At 31.5% G+C, this 24,841-nt stretch overlaps 4 protein-coding genes across 4 annotated transcripts; all 4 read right to left on the reverse strand.

The window, feature by feature from the left end:
• Positions 1-974: 974 nt before the first annotated feature.
• Positions 975-2,123, reverse strand: LOC108208234 (protein ROH1A). Its single transcript, XM_017378748.2, has one exon. The coding sequence runs from the start codon at positions 2,121-2,123 to the stop codon at positions 975-977; it is 1,149 nt and encodes a 382-aa protein (XP_017234237.1).
• An 11,816-nt stretch (positions 2,124-13,939) lies between these two features.
• Positions 13,940-16,588, reverse strand: LOC108207850 (probable polygalacturonase). Its single transcript, XM_017378280.2, has 6 exons — positions 16,476-16,588; positions 15,961-16,299; positions 15,657-15,777; positions 15,392-15,566; positions 15,198-15,268; positions 13,940-15,082 (listed from the first exon to the last, which is right to left on the reverse strand). Exons 1-6 carry the CDS (start codon positions 16,503-16,505, stop codon positions 14,169-14,171), a joined length of 1,650 nt encoding a protein of 549 aa, XP_017233769.1. The 5' UTR covers positions 16,506-16,588; the 3' UTR covers positions 13,940-14,168.
• A 1,142-nt stretch (positions 16,589-17,730) lies between these two features.
• Positions 17,731-20,171, reverse strand: LOC108206668 (probable polygalacturonase). The gene is made up of 6 exons (XM_017377047.2): positions 20,047-20,171; positions 19,628-19,966; positions 19,271-19,391; positions 19,016-19,184; positions 18,836-18,906; positions 17,731-18,744 (listed from the first exon to the last, which is right to left on the reverse strand). The coding sequence occupies exons 1-6, from the start codon at positions 20,074-20,076 to the stop codon at positions 17,987-17,989; spliced, it is 1,488 nt and encodes a 495-aa protein (XP_017232536.1). The 5' UTR covers positions 20,077-20,171; the 3' UTR covers positions 17,731-17,986.
• Positions 20,172-20,756: 585 nt separating this feature from the next.
• On the reverse strand, positions 20,757-23,823 carry LOC108205862 (probable polygalacturonase). The gene is made up of 6 exons (XM_017375971.2): positions 23,676-23,823; positions 23,225-23,578; positions 22,235-22,355; positions 21,968-22,142; positions 21,765-21,835; positions 20,757-21,613 (listed from the first exon to the last, which is right to left on the reverse strand). Exons 1-6 carry the CDS (start codon positions 23,706-23,708, stop codon positions 20,904-20,906), a joined length of 1,464 nt encoding a protein of 487 aa, XP_017231460.1. The 5' UTR covers positions 23,709-23,823; the 3' UTR covers positions 20,757-20,903.
• Between the last annotated feature and the right edge of the window lie 1,018 nt (positions 23,824-24,841).

Consider the following 24,841-nt stretch of genomic DNA (forward strand, 5'->3'; position numbering starts at 1 on the left):
TTTCAAGCTAAATAAATGTCAATTATAATAATATAAGTCGTGAATTATCATTATTGTTAGTTATACATCATGACGATAATTAAGGGTAGATAGTGACTTGCCGTAGTCAACAATTTCAGACAAAGTGGACGAATATCAGTAGAAATTCAATTATGATAAACCGGCTACATATGGCATACAGTATATTCTCACACATCGTGCTAGAGAAATGACAACCTTTGTAGATATCAAAGTGGTGGAGACTGGAGCGTAATAATATGGCAGTAAAATAATAGTGAAATATTGTTAAAATATAATAATGTAATATAATTATAATATTTATTTTATTAATAATTGAGTGATGACAGTGCAAGCTTTTTTTTTTTTTTAACTTTTTCTCCGCAGGAGTGCGGAGGACACAGTTTTTTCATGTATCATGGAGGTTTGCTTTGGAATTCTTTATTTTAAATGGGCCTTCATGAGCCCAATGCATGTGATTCTTGGACCTATAGTCCAACAGAAACAATAGCTAGCTTTTAAACTTGATAGGAAGTATACTAGCTAGGAGCCTGGAACTTTCACAAAGCAGCCTTGTATACAAGGTTTTAAAATGGCAGGTAAAATTAGTCATAAATCATATTTTTTTTCCGATAACGAACAATCAAGCAACATAATGTTGTAAAGCTCACAAGATTGTTATTTTTAATATCATAACTTTGTGATGAAGATTATCCATATAAGAACTCGTTGCGAGAATGTGTAATTAAATTGTTATAATAATAATAAGTGCAAAGAAAATGTGAAATTAAATTGTTATAATAACAATTAGTTGTCCAAATTCATTAGACTTAAAAAATTGAGCTTTCGGAGGTTATTAAGTTAGAACATACGTGTGCCTCGGCTTTCTGTAATCTTAAGACAGAGCTAAACGTCGATAATTATGACGTGAGTTAACAAAGCAATAATATATATATAAAAATTTAGCATATTTGTACCTAGGTTGATAGATTACAAATTTGATCAATATGATTAAGAACTTCAATCCTGCTCTTTGCTAATTTATGAAACACTTCTCTTAATTCCTGTTCTAATGTCCCTAATCCCTTGTCCATCTTCCTACATATCTCTGCCAACTCAGCTATATTCGCTGCCATCTGATCCTCCGCAACTGTCGAAAAATCATACTCAACTAGAAAAACTGCAAGCTTTGACAATCCCAGGCTCTCCTCCAACAAACCACAATTCATCATTTTCTTGTCCTTTTTCTTCATTTCATCTCCAATCTTCTCATGCATCATCAAAATGGGCTCGGCCCAAACCATTTGCTTTCCAATAGATAATTGGGCCGGCAATCCAATCCTGTCCTGGCAAGGAAACGCAGCCACCAAAGCCCACATAGTAAAAGTCATTACCATACTCATTACATAAACCGGCAAACCCAAACCCCCCGCATCACTTCCACGTGGCACAACCAGATTCGCAGACATCAATTGAACTTGCTTAGCGGAGGACCATGAATTAGCAAACGGGAACGACAACGACCGGAAGCTTGACCGGTTCCTCGCCCGAACCACCGCTGTTTCCGCCGTCGCACGGCGGCCAAATGACCAAGTCCGATCTGCTGACTTGGCACTAAAATCCTCCTTGTCATCAAAGCTCATCGACGTCAGCAACGAATTTAACGCCTTCTTAGCACGTCTGACTTGTCCACCTCCTATTGGCCCTTGCTTTAACGCCTCCACGCCAATCTCCGCAAGCTGCTGCCAATGCCGCACCAAATCAACCGCGTGAGTAACGGCGTTACAAATATCCAACGCCTTCACAACCCGATCCAAATACTCGCCCAAAACCCGATCCATCGGAGCTTTGCCCAACTCAACCGGGTCACGGCTCAATAACACAACATCCTTAAACTCCCTCTCACACCTCAAAAACACATCAAGAAGCTTCCTAAACCAAGCCACCGACAAAACGGCGTCGTCTCCATCCTCTCCGGGAACAATCCCCGCGAAATTTTCGGCAACAATGTTTTGAAAACGATCAAACTCGGGTATTTTAATATTATTATCAGTCATGGAGACAACTTGGTTGCGTCGCATGCTAATACGGTTTAAGAACGAGCCTTGATGAAATGTCGCCGGCATGGCAGAAATGTAATAAACTCGATAATATTTATTTTTGGAGAAGTCGAGGAATGATTTAAAGAGAAAGATACAGTTCAGTTGTTCTATTTATATACTTACATGCATGTAAGTAAAGTGGATACTAATTGGCGGGGTCATGATCTTGTTTTTAATTTGTCTCATGGAGTAGACTCTTTCTTGATATTCGATGATGACGTGTCATTTTCGATATTCCAATAATAGCCCTGAATAATTTTCGGTATCTCTATGGTTAAAGTGATGTTTTTGTTTCGGCAATTTTTTTCATGGAAACAAGAAATTGAGAAATTATAGTAATTGATTTTCTAGAAAAGATGTACCAATGTTTGTTAAGACAATACAATCACTTAATTGGAAACTCTGTCAAAAAAAAATAATCACTTAATTAGGAAAAAAAAGAAGGGAAATTCTTGATGATACAATCATATAATTGGCTTTTCTTAATGGTACCATCGAATTTTTGACTTTTACTGATAGTACGCTCGTAATTTTAATTTACTCTCTATGGTACCCTCGTGTACTATTAATATACTCTCTATTGATTTCAAACTGTAAAACAAATTGTATATTTGAAATCCTTGCGAAAAGTTACATAAAGTAGACCCTTAAATCATGTAAAACAGAGTCGAAATAAGTGAGATTTATTCAAACTTCGTAACCAAACTTTGTCATTAATATCTCACTCATTTTGACACTGTTTTACATGATTTAAGAGTCTATTTTATGTAACTTTTGGCAAAGATTTCAAATATTCAATTTGTTTTACAGTCTGAAATCAATAGATAGTAGATCAAAAGTACACGAGTGTACAAATTAAAAGTACGAGGGTACTATTGGTAAAAGTCAAAAATGCGATGATACCATTGAGAAAAGTCAGTTCTACGAGTGTACCATCAAGAATTTTCCAAAAAAAAAAAAAATTCCGAATCTAGCATCATGTAAACACATCTCTCCATCTTTTTTTCTTTTGCCAAACATTTGTGGTGTTTGCGCGGGGTTTAAAAGCCCCGCTTCTGAAGTTTTAAATTAGATGCATTTATTTGTATTGTTTGTGTAAATTTTCGAGAAGCACTTATAAAAAACTAGAATTTCTAGTTTTTGTTCCATGACTTCTACTTTTTCCCAAATTTTTTAATCACTTATATATTTTAACTGACTTCTAATTTTTATTTTTTTATTTTAAACAAAAAACATTTATTTTAAATTCAAACAAATGGTCCTATTATACGAGAACAAAAATAATGGGATCAAATTAGATCCCCTGCTGATTCTAGTTCGATGACCAAACATAATCCACGTTTCGATCAATTTGTTCGGTCTTATCTCTTCTCTTTCATGCTTGTTCGCAATGAAATAAATGTTTGTATTCTTCGTGTGATTTTATTGAGAAATATTTTCTTCGTTTTTTTTTTCCCACAAAAACATCTTTTGTTTCTTAAATTTTCTGCTAAAATCCTGTTTTTAAACTTTTTTTTAAGAAATCAAATCCAAATTTCTTGTAACAAAAAATCAACTTACAATACAATTGAAAGTAATGTCATCTTCAAAGAAATTGATTTCGATTATAAATTGTATAAAAAAATTATATTTAGTTATTTTTAGTTGTTAGCTGTTTAAAAAAAAACGATATAGTATCACTGATGATTTTCCTAATTCTGTAATAATTTGATAGTGGTCAATGAACTAAATGAGATAAAAAGAATAAATATATATATAGGAATTGATAAAAACAATAGTTATGCATTTGAAATATCATATATTTAAATTAGTCGCTCAATACATATTTAAAGATAATTTTCTCTTCTACTTATTCTTGGAATATTTTTAAAAAATTAATTTTAAGGGGAGGGGTGATTGGAGATTAGAAAGAAGGCTTAAGGTAATAAGGTTAAAATTGGTAATGGAGACCCTGCTTATATAAATTTGCTACATGAGATGGATATGGGTCATGCTCTGCTCCCCCTTTTACATCAGCAGAAAGGCGACGGGGCTAAAAAGATAAGCCGCGTTATACTTGTTCAAAAACTGGCCCAAGTAAAAGCAGTGTATTATAATTATACTCTGTTTTTCAGAATAATGATTTCTACATGGTCCTGTAATGACTTTTTTGACATGATCGCAGCTCACAAGTCACATCCCTCCAACTCTCTCTCTGATGGTTAATTTAAAATAGGTGGTACTCCCTCCGTCCCAGTCATTTGTAGACAAATGGCTGGGAAAAATGAGTAAAATTAGGTGAAAAATGAGTACAGTGGTGGAACTCATATTTAATTATAGATTTGAGATAGTGAAGAAAAGTAGTGGGTGTAATAATTTTTATATTATTATAGAATGGAGATAGTGGAAGAAAGTAGTTGGTGTAATGATGTTTTATATTATAGAAATTGATATGTATACAGTTGGTGGGACGTCCAAAAAAGAAACTGTATACAATTCATTGGGACGGAGGCAGTATATACTTATATCCTCTCTTTTAAAAATACATAATTAATAATGACTAATCAGTAATTAAGTCAATGGGACCGTTTGGCTGAGTTTAAACTAAGTGCTTAAACTAAGTGCTTATGGTTTAAAGTAAAGAAAAATAAAGAAGTGAAATAGAAGCTAGAAGCAAGTTAAAACTATAAGTAATTAAAGTGTTTGGGAAAGAAGCAAGAGTCATTAAACAAAAGCTAGCACTCTGAGTTTCTTATAAGTACGTCTTGACTTATTACACAAACAATGCAAAATAAATATTTTTAACTTATAAACTCAAAGGCCGGCTTTTAAGCCGTGGCCAAACGCCACCAATATTTTACAACCTCCCGAATTGATTAAACTATTAATTATTGATTAATTTTTTTTATTTTCACCGATTAGTTCTGATTCTGACTTTTCAATTATTTTATCTTTAATTCTCAACTAGTTAAATTAGTTTAATTTTGATTAAAAAGTTAATATATTCTATATTTATTAAATATTTAAAAGTTATAATAATATATATAATCTATCAAAATATAATATCTTTCAATTATAAAAATCACAAAAAAATTATAAATATAATATTTGTTTAAATTACGATTTTTTTTGTTTTAAACAGAATAATATTTCAAGGCTGTATCATAATTATGATGGGTTCATCACTTCATTAACTACCCTACCTCTGGTGGTCTCACTCTCACACATGGACTGATGGGGGACCAGACGCTCACAGATTCTCAGTTTTGCTTGAAAATATGAGTTAGGAATTCGTCAACACTATTCTCATTGGAAAATTAGTGTTGAGGCGGTGCAAAATGCACATACAGTGATACAGCAATGATTTGTGATTCGGAATCTATGTGAAGGATATGAAATGGGAAACAATGGTGATTAATTGAGATTTTTGTGAGAAAAAGCAGTACATATAATAAAAATATTAGAATAGAATTTTTAATGTGGTTCATAGCCAGAAAAAAGTTATAGTCGATTTAACTTTTTGTATGTTATTTAAGTGATAATTAAGAAAAACATATTTTTATATATTATTTTTCAAAAAATAACACATAGGTGTTAAATTTTGATTTACAAAATAATATGCAGATGTATGTCTTTTTATACCTCAAATCACATGCAAAAAGTATAAGCGTATATTATTTTGGAAAATTAATTATATATTTGCTGATTTTTTAAATATTTGCATGTCTTGAGTTATAATATAAAAATATAATATTATTATGAGATTCGTGGTAAAATCTGTAATAGTTTCCTGGAAGTGTAGTGCCAGAGGTAAAATATGTTTTGACATGAGTGATATGGGAGTTTAGAATGAATCAATCATCAATCAATATATATATATAAAGGAGGATGCGGGCGTCTCTAGGATCGTTCGATTCAGTCTTCTGATTTTTCTTAAAATTCGGATATAAAATATAATTATAATTCAAAAAATCATGCCTAAGAATTCTAAAGCTAATCCAATTCTTTTTTTTATTGGATTCTAAAGAGATTCAGTCTTCTGATTTTTCTTAAAATTCGGATATAAAATATAATTATAATTCAAAAAATCATGCCTAAGAATTCTAAAGCTAATCCAATTCTTTTTTTTATTGGATTCTAAAGATAATACCATTCTCTTCTTATTTAGGAATTCTAAAAGGAGTGAAATTGTATTTATTTAAACTAACAATCATAGATAAAATATAATTTATATTTAAGATTTGTAAGATAATATAATACTTAATTTTTGATTTAGTCTTAATTGTTCCATTCAGTCTTCTGATTTTTCTTAAATTTCGGATAAAAAATATAATTATAATTCAAAAAATCAGGTTTCAGAATTCTAAAGATAATATAATTCTTTTCTTATTAGATTACTCTAGAATACTAATTTTTTGAATACCTTTTCCGTATTCAAGTCAACTCGCTGATAACAACTGTAACTGTATTTCACTGAAATTTCTTAATCTTCGATTTATTAATAGATCTGTGATGCGGGCGTCTCTACAATCGCTCGATTCATTCTTCTGATTTTTCTTAAATTTCGGAGAAAAAATATAGTTATAATTCAAAAAATAAGGTTCAAGAATTCTAAAGATGATACCATTCTTTTCTCATTGAATTCCAAATAATTCTAAGGATGATACAATAGTATTTCTTATTGAATTCTAAAGATGATACAATTCTTTTTATATTTAGTAATCCTAAAAAAATAGGATTATATTTATTTAAACTAATAATAATAGATAAAATACAATTTATAGTTACTATTTGTTAAGTAATATATACAATTCTTATGCGGGCGTCTCTACAATCGCTCGATTCATTCTTCTGATTTTTCTTAAATTTCGGAGAGAAAATATAGTTATAATTCAAAAAATAAGGTTCAAGAATTCTAAAGATGATACAATTCTTTTCTCATTGAATTCCAAATAATTCTAAGGATGATACAATAGTATTTCTTATTGAATTCTAAAGATGATACAATTCTTTTTATATTTAGTAATCCTAAAAAAATAGGATTATATTTATTTAAACTAATAATAATATATAAAATACAATTTATATATATATAAAGGAGGATGCGGGCGTCTCTACAATCGCTCGATTCATTCTTCTGATTTTTCTTAAATTTCGGAGAAAAAATATAGTTATAATTCAAAAAAATAAGGTTCAAGAATTCTAAAGATGATACAATTCTTTTCTCATTGAATTCCAAATAATTCTAAGGATGATACAATAGTATTTCTTATTGAATTCTAAAGATGATACAATTCTTTTTATATTTAGTAATCCTAAAAAAATAGGATTATATTTATTTAAACTAATAATAATAGATAAAATACAATTTATAGTTACTATTTGTTAAGTAATATATACAATTCTTATTTTCGATACGATATATTGAAAATGTAGTTGAATTTTATAAAATAATAATTGTAGAACAAATATAATTAAAAAAATACAATTTTTATTTTCAAAAGTTATTAAATTTTTCTTTCAAAAAAAAATTGTTAAATTTATAATCTTATTTTATTAATTTTTTTCAAATAATATATTTTAAAAAAAAATCAGCATCTTCCAGAAATCTCACATTGTCTAAACAGGTTCGGAGCACTAAACTCACGTCGTTCCATAATAATCAACAAGAAAATAACATAAAACAACATCTTCGCAACCTCATTCAAATAGTATGCATGGACTTACGACCAATTTCGACAATAGTTCGATCCAGTCTTATAATTTTCTTGAATTTCGAATAGAAAATAAAATTATAATTCAAAAAATCAAATTCAAGGATCTTCTTATTTAGAAATTCTAAAAGAAATAGGATTTTATTCATCTAAACTAACAATCATAGATAAAATATAATTTATATTTAAAATTTATAAGGTAATACGTACAATTTTTATTTTCGATTAGTCTTATAATTTTCTTAAATTTCGAGTAGAAAATTAAGGATTATAAAGATAATAATCATTTATTCAAAAAAAAGATAATAATAATTAAAAAAAACTAATAGCACAAAAATTAGAATAATAAAAGAATAATATTTTTTAACTAATAAATAGGAATCATTAAATAATAATAATAAATAAATAGGATATATAAAATAAGAATCATATATTGATTTTATGATAATCAAAATGATCCTTGATTAGTATTATGTTTGATGGGCACGGGAGGCGGCCCAAACTAATTTTTATCTAAATAGTAATAATTTTTCTATTAGTATTGTGTTTGACGGGCACGGGAGGCGGCCCAAACTAATTTTTATCTAAATAATAATAATTTTTCTATTAGTATTATGTTTGACGGGAAGTGGTGAAAATAAATTTTTTATCTATGTTATAATATATTTTTTTGTTAAAACAGGACCACGGTTCAAAATAATTTTTATCCAATTATAATCTTTAATATTACAAGTTTCATATATTATTCTATTTCATAATTTATGAATAGATATTACACGCCGCCGCGAAGTAATCACACCTTATATCAAACGGCTTTTATGAAGCAAACAAAATTTTACGATAATACACCTTAATATATCATACATCCGAGGATTCTTGATAGTTTGATAGAATATTAAATGAAAGAAGCCACTTAAGCAAATTTTTATACTAATTATAATATTTTTAATTAGTGCTATGTTTAACGGGGAGATGACTCAAAAGAATTTTTATGCTATTATAACATTAGTTCATATCAGAATTTAAAAAAAAGATCATGACACCGCCGCGAAGCGCGGCTTTTTTCACTAGTATATATATATAAAGGAGAATGCGAGCGTCTCTAGAATTGCTCGATTCAGTCTTCTAAATTTTCTTAAATTTCGGATAGAAAATATAGTTATAATTCAAAAAATCAGGTTCAAGAATTCTAAAGTCCATACAATTCTTTTCTTATCGGATTCTAAAGTGTATAAAAGGTATTTGAGTTTAAAGAGAAGAAGAATTCGATAGAATTGCTCGATTCAGTCTTCTAAATTTTCTTAAATTTCGGATAGAAAATATAGTTATAATTCAAAAAATCAGGTTCAAGAATTCTAAAGTCCATACAATTCTTTTCTTATCGGATTCTAAACTGTATAAAAGGTATTTGAGTTTAAAGAGAAGAAGAATTCGATTTTTTTTGTTAAAAGTTACTAGACAATACAACTAGGATCGTAGAAATTTATCTTTTGTTATCTAATTTTTTTATTTTTATTCGCCTAGGTTTAAAAAGAATCTTCGAAGTCTCTTTTTTTTTGATAAATCGATAAGCATTTCATTAAAATAAAGGAACATTACAAAAGAGACCAACACCACTGAAACAAACTGACCTTACCTATCACTAAAACTTAAAACCAAGAACTAGATAAACTATTACACCATGCAAACTGAGACTAGATTAAATCCTGGAAACTGGAAAATGCAGATAGCTGATTAGATAGAACGGTTAGGGACGCCTTCATCTTTAAGAACCGGGGAGACAAATGAATCCCATTCAGACATAACTTGATCAACATCCATCACCTCTGTCTTTTTCACATCTTCTAACCTTACGTTCACCTCATTGGGAACATGAACTCCAGACGTCTTCGAAGTTTCTTTTGGTTAATCTCATTAATAAAAGTTAGTTTTTAAAGTTTGGCACTACATGTATCTTATTTGTCTACTATCTTTTGTTCTGATTTTTAGAGCTCTATCGAATTAATATTTTTATAGTCCCTCTGGATTGGAAAGGAGTGCAAAGGAGTGCTAACGAGAAGAAAGGGACACAGTTGTCACAGTGACGGTTCATACAATTGCTCTTACCTTCAAAATTGTTGCAAAACCTTGCAGATTAATATTCTTGAGTTTGTATATACAAAGGCAATCGAACAACGGAGGGCAGGACTTAAGTAAGATAGCTGTATAATATTTATATGCAATTATTTATAAAACTAATTTTTATCTAAATAATAATAATTTTTTTATTGGTATTATATTTGACGAAAAGTGGCTAATATAATTTTTATCTAAGTTATAATATTTTCTTTGTTAAAACGGTACCACGGTTCAAAATAATTTTACCCATTTGTAATCTTTAATTTTATCGATGTTAGAATTGTTCGATTCAGTCTTCTATTTTTTCTAAAATTTCGGAGAGAAAATATATTTATAATTCAAAAAATAGGTTCAAGAATTCTAAAAGTAATACAATTCTTTTCTTATTGAATTCTAAAGATGACACAATTCTTTTCCTTTTTATTTAGTATTTCTTATTGAATTATAAAGATTATACGATTCTTTTCTTATTTAGTAATCCTTTTAAGATTATATTTAAAAAATCAGGTTCAAGTATTCCAAAAGTTAATACAATTCTTTTCTCTATGGATTCTAAAGGTAATACAATTTTTTTCTTATTTAGGAATCCTAAAAGGAGTATGATTATATTTATTTAAACTAACAATTATAGATAAAATACAATTTATATTTAAGATTTGTAAGGTAATACGTAAAATTTTTATTTTCGATTTAGTCTTATAATTTTTTTTTAAAATTTTGTATTGAAAATAAAGGATTGTAAAGATAATAATCATTAAAAAAAAATAGCAAAAAAATTAGAACCATAAAAAAATAGTAATTTTTAACTAATAAATAGGAATAAAATAAAAATAATTAACAAAAAATAGGATATATAAAATAGGAATCATATATTAATTTTATAATAATGTGAATGATTATTGATTAGTATTGTGTTTGACGGGCACGGGAGGCGGCTCAAATTAATTTTTATCTAAATAATAATAAATTTTCTATTAGTATTATGTTTGACTGGAAAGCTGCTAAAATAATTTTTTATCTAAGTTATAATTTTTTTTTTCAAACGGGACCACAACTTAAAATAATTTTTATCCAATTATAATCTTTAACTTTATCATAATTAGAATAATTTTTATTAGTATTGTGTTTGACGGTAGGGCGACACAAACTAATATCTACATTATAATGTTTTGTTATTAACACTATGTTCGACAAGTGAGCGGCTCAAACTAATTTTTATCTATATTATTATATTTAATTTTATCATAATTATAATAATTTTTGATTAATATTGTCTTTGATAGGAGGGCGGGTCCAACTATTTTTTTTTTTATTAATATTGTGTTTGACAAGAGGGCCACTTAAACAAATTTTTATATTAATTATAATATATTTTATTAATGATATGTTTAACGGGAACACGACTCAAAATAACTTTTATGCAATTATAATATTATTTCGTATCAAAATTTATAAAAAAGATTCTTTATTAGTATTGTGTTTGAGAGGAGGGCGGCCCAAATTAATTTTTATCTAAATAATAATAAATTTTCTATTAGTATTATATTTGACGGGAAAGTAGATAAACAATTTTTTGTCTAAATTTATAAAAAATTCATAATGCCGCCGTGAAGCGCGGATATATATAAAGGAGGATGCGGGCGTCTACAGAATTGTTCGATTCAGTCTTCTAATTTTTCTTAAATTTCAGAGAGAAAATATAATTATAATTCAAAAAATCAGGTTCAAGAATTCTAAAAGTAATACAACTCTTTTCTTATTGACATCTAAAGAAGATACCATTCTTTTCCTTTTTATTTAGTACTTCTTATTGAATTCTAAAGATGATATAATTCTTTTTTCCTTGGATTTTAAAGGTAATACAATTTTTTTTACTTAAGAATCCTAAAAAGAGTAGGATTATATTTATTTAAATTAACAATCATAGATAAAATACAATTTATATTTACGATTTGTAGGGTAATACATGCGATTTTTATTTTTGATTTAGTCTTAAAATATTATGTTTGACAGGAAAGTGGCTAATATAATTTTTATCTATGTTATAATTATTTTTTTGTTAAAACGACGGTTCAAAATAATTACAAAAAAATAGGATATATAAAATAGGAATCATATATTGATTTTATAATAATGTAAATGATTCTTGATTAGTATTGTGTTTGATGGGCACGGGAGGCGGTCCAAACTAATCTTTATCTAAATAATAATAATTTTTCTATTAGTATTATGTTTGACAGGAAAGTGACTAATATAATTTTTATCTATGTTATAATATTTTTTTTAAAACGGCAGCTTAAAATAATTTTTATCCAATTATAATTTTTAACTTTATCATAATTAGAATAATTTTTATTAGTATCGTGTTTGACAGTATGGCGACTCAAACTAATATCTAAATTATAATATTTTGTTATTAGTACTGTGTTTGACAAGAGAGCGGCTCAAATTAATTTTGCTCTAAATTATAATATTTAATTTTATCATAAAAATAATAATTATGAATTAATATTGTCTTTCACGAGAGGCCGGTTCAAACTAATTTTATTATTAGTATTGTGTTTGACAAGATGGCCACTTAAACAAATTTCTTTACTAATTATAATATTTTTTTATTAGTGATATGTTTCACGGAAAGATGACTCAAAATTTTATGTTATTATAATATTAGTTCGTATCAAAATTTATAACGCCGCCGCGAAGCGCGGCTTTATTCACTAGTTGATCAGATAAACCGATGCAACAGAGGAAGAGGAATAATTATTACTTTTTAAATTATAACCCAATATGAAACATGTCATATTTATTTATTTATTTACCTAGTTTGATATTTACTCTGTTTTCAATTATAGATTAATTTATTTTGTGATGCACATATTTAATTTTTTTTTAACTGTTTAGTTGAAATTCTTATTTTTATATTTTTTTCTGTATTATAATATTTATCATAAATTTTAATCAAGAATATTTATAAATATAATATAAATGATTTAAAAATGCATATTAAAAAAATAAAATGAGAGAAGTATTTCTAGCATTTTCCTTCAAAGGTCATGGTCCCTGACAACTGGTTGTCAGAGACGGATTATCTAACACACACTTTCAAAGACGTCAGATCTATATTTCAAGAATCCACATTAAAATCTTATTTTTTTAAGTATCCGTTACAATTTTCCTTGGTTAGGAACTTTTCTTTTTGGCGGAAGCGGAAAATTTTTGCGGAAAAGAGAACTTCCTATCCGCGAAAAATTATAGCGAATATTTTAAAAAAAGTTTTAATCCAAACTCTTCTTGAAATACAAATCTGATGATAGTAGAGTTTTGTGTTAGATAAAACCTCCCTGATAACAGTTGTCACTTGTCAGGAACCAAAACCCTTTGTTGTATGCCAAAAAATGACTTTTGGCAAAGGATGGAGAGTGCTTCTCCCAAAAGGATGGGAACTGCTACAGTGATGAAGCCCCGATCATCTCTATACACGAATAAGTGAACTGAGTCCAAATTATAAAATAGTTATTCCAGCATTATTATTGTATTATATTTGCTTTGTTTTGAAATATAAGTAGTTTGACACGCCTAAGCTCTTGATCGCATAGTTAAAATCATTATTTTTAGAATTTTTTTAAATTAATATATATATGATTAATATTATAATTAAAAAAAAAGATTTCAAAATAATAAGTTCAGCTACGAATTAGAGGTGTGTGTAAAAAAGACAAATGACTTATATATCATAACGGTATATATCATAACGGAGATAGTAGAACAAATACCAGCTCATGAACAATTTCCAGCTCGTGAAACATATGAGTCGAATTTGCTCAACAGTGAAAGAGCACATCTGCAATTTCACTATATGAAGCTATTGGTTGGAGTTTTTCGTGTTGAGATGTTTTTCAACAATAATTATATACAAATCTGTTATAAAATACTAATTTTTATTTTGGTGGCTGACTAGAGGATTTCCCGAGAGCAGATGCTGCAGAAAGACGATGCACATCCGTAAAAAATGGAAACTAAAAATTGTTTCATCAAAATAAGATGTTGTGCATATATAATTTTATTCAATACACCAACACTTATTTAAAATGTCCTTGCAGAAAAAAAAATACTAGTAAGAAATTATTAGAATCCTAAAATTCTAAGATTCAATGAATATGAAGTTTTTAGTTCTAAGATCCTAAAATTAGTTCGGTGAAGGTTGGTTTTTCCTATACTAAAAACACCAATGCTTTGCCCATCTAGAGGAAGGTTTAGCTTAGTTTGCTGGAGCACCTAATGGTGCATTTAATCCGGGAGCAGCTAGTGGTGCATTTAATCCGGGAGCAGGTAATGGTGAATTTTCTACGGAAGCAACTGATGGTGCTTCGGGAGCAGCTGATGGTGCTTTTCCTCCTGGAAGAGTTGATGCTACACCTCGAAAAGCTGTCGGAGCGGATGCTGATGGAGTAGGTGGTTGAGCCCCGGGTGCTGTTCCTCCAGTTGGTACTGGACACATCTTTAATTTAACATTTTCGATGGGCAGCTTATCTGTTACAAATTTACAGGCAGGAGGCCCCTGAGCTGCCAACTGAGGACAAGGCGGTGGAGTCACAGAAGTCGTCATCCCAGCAACCTCGTCTGTACAATTCCATATAGGTGGTGTAGCTGAAGGTGCCATTTCAATGCTAACATTTGATATACAGATCCCCTTAAATTGATGACCAGGAATCCCGTCCAGCCTAGCAGCTATTGACACGTTCTTAGCAACCACATTTTGATAGTTGATATTTTCAACCACAGGAATTGCATTTAGGTCAGTCTTATTATCAGGGTGTTGCCCATAATTTCCTGTAATCCAAAATACCCAATTCATGGTATTCAATGTCATGCCTCGAACATATATATCCTTTACATATGCACCTCTTCCTGGAGCAGTTTTGATCCTGACAGCAGATTCCGTGTTTATGGCTGTGATGTCTTCAACTCTAACATCTTCAATTCCACCTGACATTTCACTGCCTAAAGCAATCATTGCACTAGTTGGGGAAATGCAAGTGAGCCGCCTCACTATCAGCTGTTTCGTTGGCATTCCAAATGCAATACCATATTGATCCCAACCACTCTTTACAGCAACACAGTCGTCTCCAGATTCAATGTAACAATCCTCAATTCGTATATTACTACAAGAGTCTAGAACACAAGGCAAACACAAAATTTAAATCAAGTCATTCATGTAGCTCTTGTCATTACTGATTGTTAACTATATAGTAGAATGTCAATTCTCAATATGCACGAGCTAGCTTACCTGGATTGATCCCATCAGTATTTTTGGAATGTAAATCTGACAGAATTGTTATGCCTTGTATAATAATATTGCTGTGCACAACATAAAATAACAAAACCATATTTTAGAGAAGTTTTACTTTGCTGAAATTCATATATTCAAGAATAGACAAAAAATTGAGTGATTTAATCTTTCATATCCTTATAGATGTAAACCTGCTGTATATCGGATGAACATTCCAATTAGGAGAGTTAACCAATGTAATATTGGAGATCTGAATATCCGTCGAGAACATAATTTCTATCAGATAAGGTCGTGTGTGTTTAATCTCATTCTTTTTAAACTTGTCCCACCAGATCCGACCTTGACCATCAATGGTTCCATTTTCTCCTAAAAAAATATAGCAGATACGTTCATCAACAAGAAGCATACATATGTTACTAGATTAAAATTGTTACAAATATTTGAATCCTGATTCACCTGTTATAACGACATCAGTTAGATTCGTGCCAAATATAAGACTAATATATCTTCCCTCAGTCGTATCCCTTCCTACGCCGTATGAGGGCAAGGGTGCTATTACTTCCCAGTCGGTCTCAACCTAAACCAATTTAGGAGGAAGAAAACAATCAGTTGTGTACTCATCTCATGATTAATTTTACTCATGCTTAAAAATTAACAATCATTAGCCAAATAAGATGCATGCTTCATATATTCAAATATATCTTCACTTATATAAAATAGATCATAAATTTTCATATATAAATGTGATAAGAGGTGATACCTCGGAGGCAAGAAGGACAGCATCCTTGTGGAGGAAAAGAGTGAAATGGCTCGTGAGATTAAACGATGAAGTTAACCATTTTCCAGGAGGTACAATGAGTTCTGATCCGCCTTGTGATTCAAATTGACTCAGATGTTTAATAGCGTCCTGAAAAGCCTTGGTGTTTAATGTTTTTCCATCACCTACTCCTCCGAATTCTGTTAAACTAGCACTATGAGCTCTGCAATTGATTGCAGCATATTCAGCACCTTGCGATTTTGGAGCAATATCTTTTTTCCCATCAACATTGTTTGCACTTAATAAAATCACAGAGGCTATAACTATAAATACATTCCTTACCTGTAGAAATGATATATACTATCAATAACACAATAAAAACAGATATCATGCAAGCTCATCTCTAGAATTATGAGAATGTATACTACTTCGTCGGATTATAAACTTATTTATAAAAAAGAAAAACAAAAACAAAAACAGAGATTCTTTAAGAAGAGATTAAAAAAGATTATGTTTACTTGATGTATCCGATGATTTTTTGAACCCATTGTAGGGATGTCTAGGCCAGTTTGAATGTTAGTTTATTAGTCTGGTTATATATATACAGTATGTCTAGATATGTGTTGTGAATACTTACAGACTGACAGGAGAAAAGACTTAAATTAGAAATTATGGCTCTTTTGAGATTTATTATGTGCGGACCACCTGATTTGAGGTAAAAGTCACGTTGAACAACTGAAATTGCGGAATTTAGTTATAATTGTTTTCAATTTTGGAAACTTATGATATATTGATTCACACTTCTTTCCGCAGAAAATCAATTATAACAAATATCAAAAAAATATCAAAATTTAGTCTTGAGTTGCATGATTTAATTAATAAATTGGTACATTTCATATAAATAAAATGTTAGATGTCATGTTTAAATTTATTTTAGTAATTTTTAAATAATTTCACTATACCAAAAGTTTTTATAGTTAATAAATTTTAAATAATTGATAATAATTAATTTTCATATTAATAATTCATACCTAATAAATTAAAAATATAAAAGCAATACAAATATATAAAAAAAGTTATTTTTTATTACTTTCTCACTTCAAAAATATTAAGTGTGTTTTTTTGAGATAAACCAAATACTCTCATAAATCTCAAAAGAACAACACACAAGTGGAATGAAGTAATGGCAATTCACAATATTTGTACAAGCAAAAAATCATATCATTCTGTATTTTAACTAGTGTGGTTGGTGTAAAATATATAGATAGCTCTTATTTAATTATTTTGTTATTGGTTAGAATATAATATTTGTAATACAAATTAATTTAAAAATTAGTTTAAAAATCAATTTTTTGTTATTTATACTAGAGTGCATTGTAATCAGTCACACTCACACTGTACTCCGCGGTGATACTTAGAATTTGTTCGATGAATGAATTTATGATCTCTAACTTCTTTCATTCGGTTATTATTATGTATATTCTGGCTTCATTTATGAGATGAAAATTAGAAACGAACGAAATTCAGGCTTCATTTATGAGGAGAAAATTAGAAATGAACGAAAATTTATATTATCTTTAAAGCTTAAAATTTGCATGTGCTCTCATTTTTTATTGGAATTGTTGTAATGGAATAAACGATTTGATGAATACAGAATTTAACTGAAGTTATAATGTGCTTTGTCTTCTTATGTTTTAAGTTAATGTAATTAAATTTTAAATTATTATAACGAAAAGGACCAACCAAAAGCAGGATCACGGATGTTCTTTTTATTGGATAAAGGATGGTCTTAGGAAATTAATTTAATTCTTATAAATGAAAGTACAAATTTCTTTTTAAAAAAACTCAAACTATATTTAATCAGATGATTGATGCTGTAACAAATTATTAGAATCCTAGAATTAAAGAATATGAATCAACTCTTCTGTAATTAAAATTGGATCCATGAGGTTAGAAGGAACCGGGGGAAGGCTCATAGTCTGGTTCTGGATCACTACATTTTTTTTGGAGTAGCTGGTGCTGCATTTCCTCAGGGAGAAGGAGATGGTGCCTTTCCTACAGGAGAAGCTGATGGACCGGATGCTTTGGCGCTAACTTGTACAGGGCACTTCTGCAATTTAACAGTTTCAATAGGCAGCTTGTCTGTTGGGAATTTACATGCAGGAGGGCCTTTAGCTGCCAATGGAGGACAGATTGGTGGAGTCACGGTGCTCGAGGTCCCCGCGACGTCGGAACAATTCCATGCAGGCGGAGCAGGTGGAGGTGCCTTGGCCATTTCGATGGTGATATTTGACATGCATATTCCATTGAATGGATGGCCTTTGATTCCGCCTAGCTGACCTGCCGTCGACACATTCTTAGCAGTCATGTCCATTAAATTGATGCCTTCAATAACAGGAGGTGTAGCTGCTGGAGGGTTTTTATTAGGCTGTGATGCAAATTCCCCTGTCATGAAAAAGGCCCATTTCATGGTATCCATTGTTATTTTTCGGACATGTATGTCCTTTACATGGCCGCCTCTTCCTGGATTAGTTTTGATCCTTATACCCGATTCTGAATTAATGACTGTGTTATCTTCAGCTCTGACATCCGAAACTCCACCTGACATTTCACTGCCTATAGATATCAGTGAACTTGTCGGAGTTATGCAAGTTAACCTCCTGATTGCTATCTGGCTTGTTGGCTTTGCAAATTTTACTCCGAAATCATCCATACCACTCTTTAGAGAAACGCAGTCTTCTCCAGACGCAATGTAAGAGTCCTCAATTAGCATATTAGTAGTAGAATCTGAACACAACAAGAAAAACATCTTGCAAGTCATTCATTTAGCTGTTGCCATTGCATCATCACTTTTTTTTTTGTGAAAGAATTCATTTACCTGGAATGATTCCATCGGTGTTTTTGGTGGTTAAATTTGCAAGAATTGTTATGCCTCTTACAATAACATTGCTGTCCACAACATCAAACAATGAAACCACATTCCAGGGCATTATTTTCAAGAAAAGACGAAAACTGAGGTTTACTCTATCACTTCTTTAAAGAAGATTGAAGAACTAACCTGCTATATACAGGGTGGAAATGATACGAAGGGGAGTTGGCTAACGTAACTTTGGAGATTAAAATGTCCTTGGTGTTCATAATTTCAATCAGGTGAGGCCTGTGGGCTTTGAGTGTCGCGTCCTTATCATACCAGAACTGACCTTGACCATCAATGGTTCCATTGTCTCCTGAAATAAGATACTATCAATGTTTATTATCCAAAATCCTCTGCTACTAAATTAAGTTTGCTCCAAATCTCCAAGGCATATTTTACCAGTAATAACTACATCAGTGAGATCGCTGCCAGATATAAAGGGCGTAAATCTTCCCATGCCCGGTCCATTTCCTTTCCCATATGATGGCAGGGCATCAACTACTGGGTACTCGGCCTCTTCCTGAAACAGTTCAGGGAGAAGGCAACTATCAGTCGCGCACCTATTTCAAGATCTCTTATTCTATTTTCACCAGCCAAAGATAATGCAGATTGGAATTGATTTGGTCCTTTACAGGTTTTTTTTTTTAATCAAGTCCGCGTTACATTATAGCCAACTATTTCATGCGGACCTTCTGTACCAATGAACAATGAAACCATCACACACAAATATGGATAAAATGAATTGAGGAGTGATACCGGGGCAGCAAGAATGACAGCATCTTTCTGGAGATACAGAGTGAAATGACTAGCGAGTTTAAATGGAGAAGTTAAAAATTTCCCAGCTGGTATAATGAGTTGTCCTCCACCTGGTGCGGCACCTAGTTTTGTTATAGCTGCCTGAAAAGCCTTGGTGTTCGACGTTTTTCCATCGCCTACTCCTCCGAAATCCATAATAGAGCCACTCTGAGCTCTGCAATTAAATGCCTCGAAGTCGGTACCTCCTGCACTAGCCGGCTCAGCAAGATCTTTGCGCCCATGAACATTTGTCGCACTTAATAAAACAACAGAGGCTATAACCACAATTATGTCCATAACCTGCAGAAAAATTATATACGATCAATAATCTAATAACATCAAATCCTTTATACAGGCGAGATTAAAACAAGTGTCTTTACTCGATTTCTATGATTTGTTGAAGTCCCCATTAGGCCTGTTTAGTTGTTAATATGGCGAGACTGGCTTAAATAGCCTGCGAGTTAGTTTGTTGCAAACAAACTAACGGTGATTATAGACTTGAATTAGACTCGACAGATGGCTTAAAATAGGCGTGGAATATGGGCAGAATTTGGTCAAGCTCATTCTGCAATAATCATATAAGACTCACTCATTCTCAAGAAATAAGGCTATTCTGTCGGCCTCTGGCAAATTCAAATATTCAAATAATCAGTAACTCTAATTAGCTATTTTTTCCATTTCTACCAGAGCCCCCTCCCATATTAGCAGGAGCATCAATGAAATATATACCTGACCTTTTTGTTGTAGTGATATGTTTAAAATGTATGATATAATGACAAAAAAAGCAACTCTGAAAAAAAAAAATTGCCTCCCAACTTGGTAAATAAAACTACTGAATTCAGTAGAAGTTGAAATAATGACTTATTTCTGAAAATTAAATTAAATCATAACGGAGCCTTTCTTTTCTAGCAACGTTGCCGACTTGCCGGCACAGCCGAGCCTGGAGTTAGTGTTCTTAATTAGTTTCGTGAAATAACTGCTGATTAATTTAGCCAACTCAAAATCATTAAGCAGCATTGTCAAATACTTTTAATTTAATAAGAAGATTTTGTTTTTCTTTTTAAAATACTTTTTAAATCATTCCTGCATGTATTGAAACTAATATCATTTATATAGGCGAAACTTTTAAGAATTTCCTTTGACATTTTGACAAGTTATGATCTCTGTTTTCACAATCTAAGCATGATACAGCTACTGGTATCATCAGAGCATCAAACGCACGAGGATAATTTCCACCTCATGGTTGTTCAATTGTGTAAGAGCACATCTGCATCTCAACATTATCGATCGGCAGGCTATCTGTTGGGAAGTTACATGCTGAGATGCTTCCTGGACCCTGATCTGCCAATAGAGCACAAGGCGTCGGAGTCACAGAACTTGAGATTCCAGCAATGTTGGTACAATTCCATGCAAGTTTTTTCGAGGACTTGGCTATTTCAATGGTAACATTCGATATACAAATTCCAGTAAATGGATAACCAGCAATACCATCCAGCTTAGCTGCCATGGTCACATTCTCAGCAATGACATCACGGTAATTGATGTTTTCGACCACAGGAATTGCATTTGGATCATAATTATTATCAGGGTGTGAACCATAATCTCCTGTCATCCAAAATGCCCATTTCATTGTTTTCAATGTCATTCCACGGACATATATATCTTTCACATATGCGCCTCTTCCTACACCAGTTTTGATCCTAACACCGGATTCTGAATCAATGGCTAAAATGTCTTCAGCCCGAACATCTTCAATTCCACCCGACATTTCACTGCCTAAAGCAATCACTGCACTTGTTGGGGAAATGCAAGTTAGCCGCCTGATTGCTAGCTGTTTTGTTGGCATTCCAAATGCAATCCCGTACTCATCCCAACCACTCTTAACAGCAACGCAGTCGTCTCCAGAAACAATGTAACAGTCTTCAATTCGAGTATTAGTACAAGAGTCTGAAACACGACAAGAAAGCAAACATCAAGTCCATGTGCGAGTCATTCATCTAGTTGTTGCCTTTATCACATGCTTTTTAAAAATTAACAATATAAAATCTGATGAAAACAAGATGTAACGGTACATAATATGGATGAGCTAGCAGCTTACCTGGATTGATCCCATCAGTGTTTGGGGATCTTACTGGTGCAAGGATTGTTATGCCTTGAATAATTATATTGCTGCACATACAAAACAATGAAATCGTAATTTTGGGTATTCTTACTTTGCTAATAAACATGATTATTAACAAAGAAAGGCTGAATACTGAAGTGATTATCTTTCATTTCTTTAGAGATGATTGACAATTTAACCTGCTATAAATAGGATGAATATTCCATGAAGGGGAGTCGATCAAAGTTAGATTGGAGATTTGAATATTTTCAGAGAACATAATTTCTATCAGGTAAGGACGCGTGTAAGTAAGCTCTTTCTTGTGAAACTTATCCCACCAGACCTGACCTTGACCATCAATGGTTCCATTGTCTCCTGAAAATAATATACCAGATATGTTCATTATCCGGTAGGCAGTAGCATATGCTACTGATTTAAGCTTGTCACAAACACGAGGCATATATTACCTGTTATAACGACATCGGTGAGATTAGTGCCAAATATAAGACTAATATATCTTCCACCATCTGTATCCCTTCCTCGACCATAAGATGGCAGGGGCTTAATCACTGCCCACTCACTTTCCTCCTAAACAAGTATCGGAGGAGAAATCTATCAGTTCTATAATTATCTCAAGATCAGCTACTTGCTATCTAAAAATTTATATTCAAAATTGCGAAAGAGAACAGAGATTTTCTGCATATTCAAAACTATGTGATAACTATGAAATCCATTTAACTGTATTTTTCTCCAAAATTGGGGGTGTCCACAGAGTCTGTCTAATCCTGGGAAATCGGTGTAAGCCTAAGGTATGTGCTCCTGACTTTATTTCTAAATAGGTATATATTTCGGTATGACATTTATTTTTCTGAGGGAGTGACTGAATATGATAGGCATTAAAAAATCAAATTGTGAGGCGGTAAAGTGATCTGAAAATCAAAGTTTTGACAAACACAAGCTAGGTCACTTTCTCTTAATGCTTCATGGTTCATGTGGCCCTTTTTCGGTTGGTTCTGTTTTTGCTCATCTTGTGTGCTTCAAAAGTTTAAGATTTCCTACTTTTTGCTGTTAGTTGACCTACAACTATCACCCATGAACTTGTGATGGTGGCGACTGGTGGGGGTGGGATAATCCTATGCCACTACCAGACTATCCGTGAATTCCTATTGCACATCAATCAATCAAATAACATTATGACTGTTTGGGAACTTGGATTTCTTTTGAAATCATGTATTTGATCGAGTGACATGTTTGGATACATAAAAAAAGTTGGAGTTAGATTTCATTTGAAATCAAGGACATCCAAATACAAGTATAAAGCTGGAAATATAAAACGACATCTTAAATCCTAGTAGAAACACCTATTTGTACTCATGGGACAATAACGTTAAGCGATTAATTCTCCTAAAACCACATGAAAGTAGTAGAAACACAAGCACAAATGTAAAGAGAGAAACCTGGGAGGCAAGAAGAACAGCATCTTTATGAAGATACAGAGTGAAACGACTAGTGAGATTGAAGCTAGAAGTTAACCATCTTCCAGGAGGTACAAAGAGCTGTGATCCACCATGCAGCTCAAACTGACTTAAATGATCAATAGCTGCCTGAAAAGCCCTTGTATTCGATGTTACTCCGTCGCCTACTCCTCCGAAATCCGTTATCGAAGCACTGTGAGCTCTGCAGCTTATTGCTGAATACTGAATGCACTGTGATTTTGTTGCACGATGGTGATGATGGCCTGTGCGTGCCTCAACATTTCTTGCACTTAGCACAATTACACATGCTACTATAACTATTAATATGTCCATCACCTGTAAAAAAAAAACCCCGAAACCGAAACCGAAATCAATAAAATGCAGCAAGAACAGAGATTATTTTCAACCAGGGATTTAAAATGAGGGCGTTTACTTGATTTCTTGTATGATTTGATGAAGCCTCCATGGGAAAGGCTAGGCCAGTTTGGTTGTTAGTTTGTTGGACTGGCTTAGATAGGTTGCAAGTGTTGTTCGGTTCATATATATAACCAAATAATTTGTAATTTTGACGTTTATTTGTTGGCCCCTAAATAATTTCTAGTTGCTGAATAGACACTGGCATAATTAAATGCTGCGAAAATTAATTTTGCTAAATCTGGTAATTGGACAGAATTATACTTTAATTTATATAACAAATCATACGATCTTAATTTATTTTTTTTAGTTTTGCCTTTTTCTGTTAGGTACATGTTTCTGTTTATACAAGAGTTTGTTTAGGTCAAGAAATTACGGTTTTGCATCTTTACACTTTTTCTGACATATACGATGTAATGTTTTCGTTCGTTAGGCAATGGATAAAAATCGTTACTTGCTTCGCTGGACTTGGACATGAGCTATTCTCGTAATTCTATGGAATGGTGACTTTTTATTTTATTTAGATTTATTTTTTATGATGACTAGCAAATCAGTGTTAATGACGGGCACTGTAATATATTACTCTCTCCGTCCAATGAATTGTATACGGTTTTCTTTTTCGTGCGTCCCATTAATTGTATACATTCTAAAAATAGTAAACCTTTATAATATAAAACATCATTACACCCACTACTTTCTTTCCCAATATCCATTCTATAATAATATAAACACTATTACCCCCACTACTCACGATCTCAAATCTATTATTAAATATAAATGGATCCCACCACTATACCCATTTGCCTTTTACATTTTTGCCAAGAAAATATTATATAGAAACAATAACTTTTAAATTATAATTAAATAACATATATTAAGAGGTCATATAACAATAATACAACACCAACATTTTTATTTATATAAAAATGGAAGTGTATACATTAATAGGAACTGGGTGCTTGGATGAGAATTGAGTGGAATGTAGTAGGAAGGTAGGGATGCACTATTGCACTATGCAAGGATCCACATCCCCGTGACGGAAAGCTTATTCTCTCTCTCACGGGTCACAAAAGGTTAAGTAGAGGAGATACATACAGAATAAAATATAAACACATAAATACAGTACCTTTAATTATATGGTTATGAATTATTGTTGTCTAATGTCTCTAATGGCATGGCCCTTAA

This window comes from Daucus carota, chromosome 2 (genome assembly GCF_001625215.2).
Source record: "Daucus carota subsp. sativus chromosome 2, DH1 v3.0, whole genome shotgun sequence".
Lineage (NCBI taxonomy): Eukaryota > Viridiplantae > Streptophyta > Magnoliopsida > Apiales > Apiaceae > Daucus > Daucus carota.

Coding starts and splice junctions, on each gene's coding strand:
- LOC108208234 (XM_017378748.2), bottom strand. CDS start 2,123: ATGCCGGCGACATTTCATCAAGGCTCGTTCTTAAACCGTATTAGCATG.
- LOC108207850 (XM_017378280.2), bottom strand. CDS start 16,505: ATGGGTTCAAAAAATCATCGGATACATCAA. Junction 15,778..15,960: donor CTGTCCTTCTTGCCTCCGAG/GTATCACCTCTT, acceptor AAATTGGTTTAG/GTTGAGACCGACTGGGAAGT. Junction 15,269..15,391: donor GTTCATCCGATATACAGCAG/GTTTACATCTAT, acceptor TGTTGTGCACAG/CAATATTATTATACAAGGCA.
- LOC108206668 (XM_017377047.2), bottom strand. CDS start 20,076: ATGGGGACTTCAACAAATCATAGAAATCGA. Junction 19,967..20,046: donor CAACAAATCATAGAAATCGA/GTAAAGACACTT, acceptor ATTTTTCTGCAG/GTTATGGACATAATTGTGGT. Junction 18,907..19,015: donor TTCCACCCTGTATATAGCAG/GTTAGTTCTTCA, acceptor TGTTGTGGACAG/CAATGTTATTGTAAGAGGCA.
- LOC108205862 (XM_017375971.2), bottom strand. CDS start 23,708: ATGGAGGCTTCATCAAATCATACAAGAAATCAA. Junction 23,579..23,675: donor CAAATCATACAAGAAATCAA/GTAAACGCCCTC, acceptor TTTTTTTTACAG/GTGATGGACATATTAATAGT. Junction 22,143..22,234: donor CACCGATGTCGTTATAACAG/GTAATATATGCC, acceptor TATTATTTTCAG/GAGACAATGGAACCATTGAT.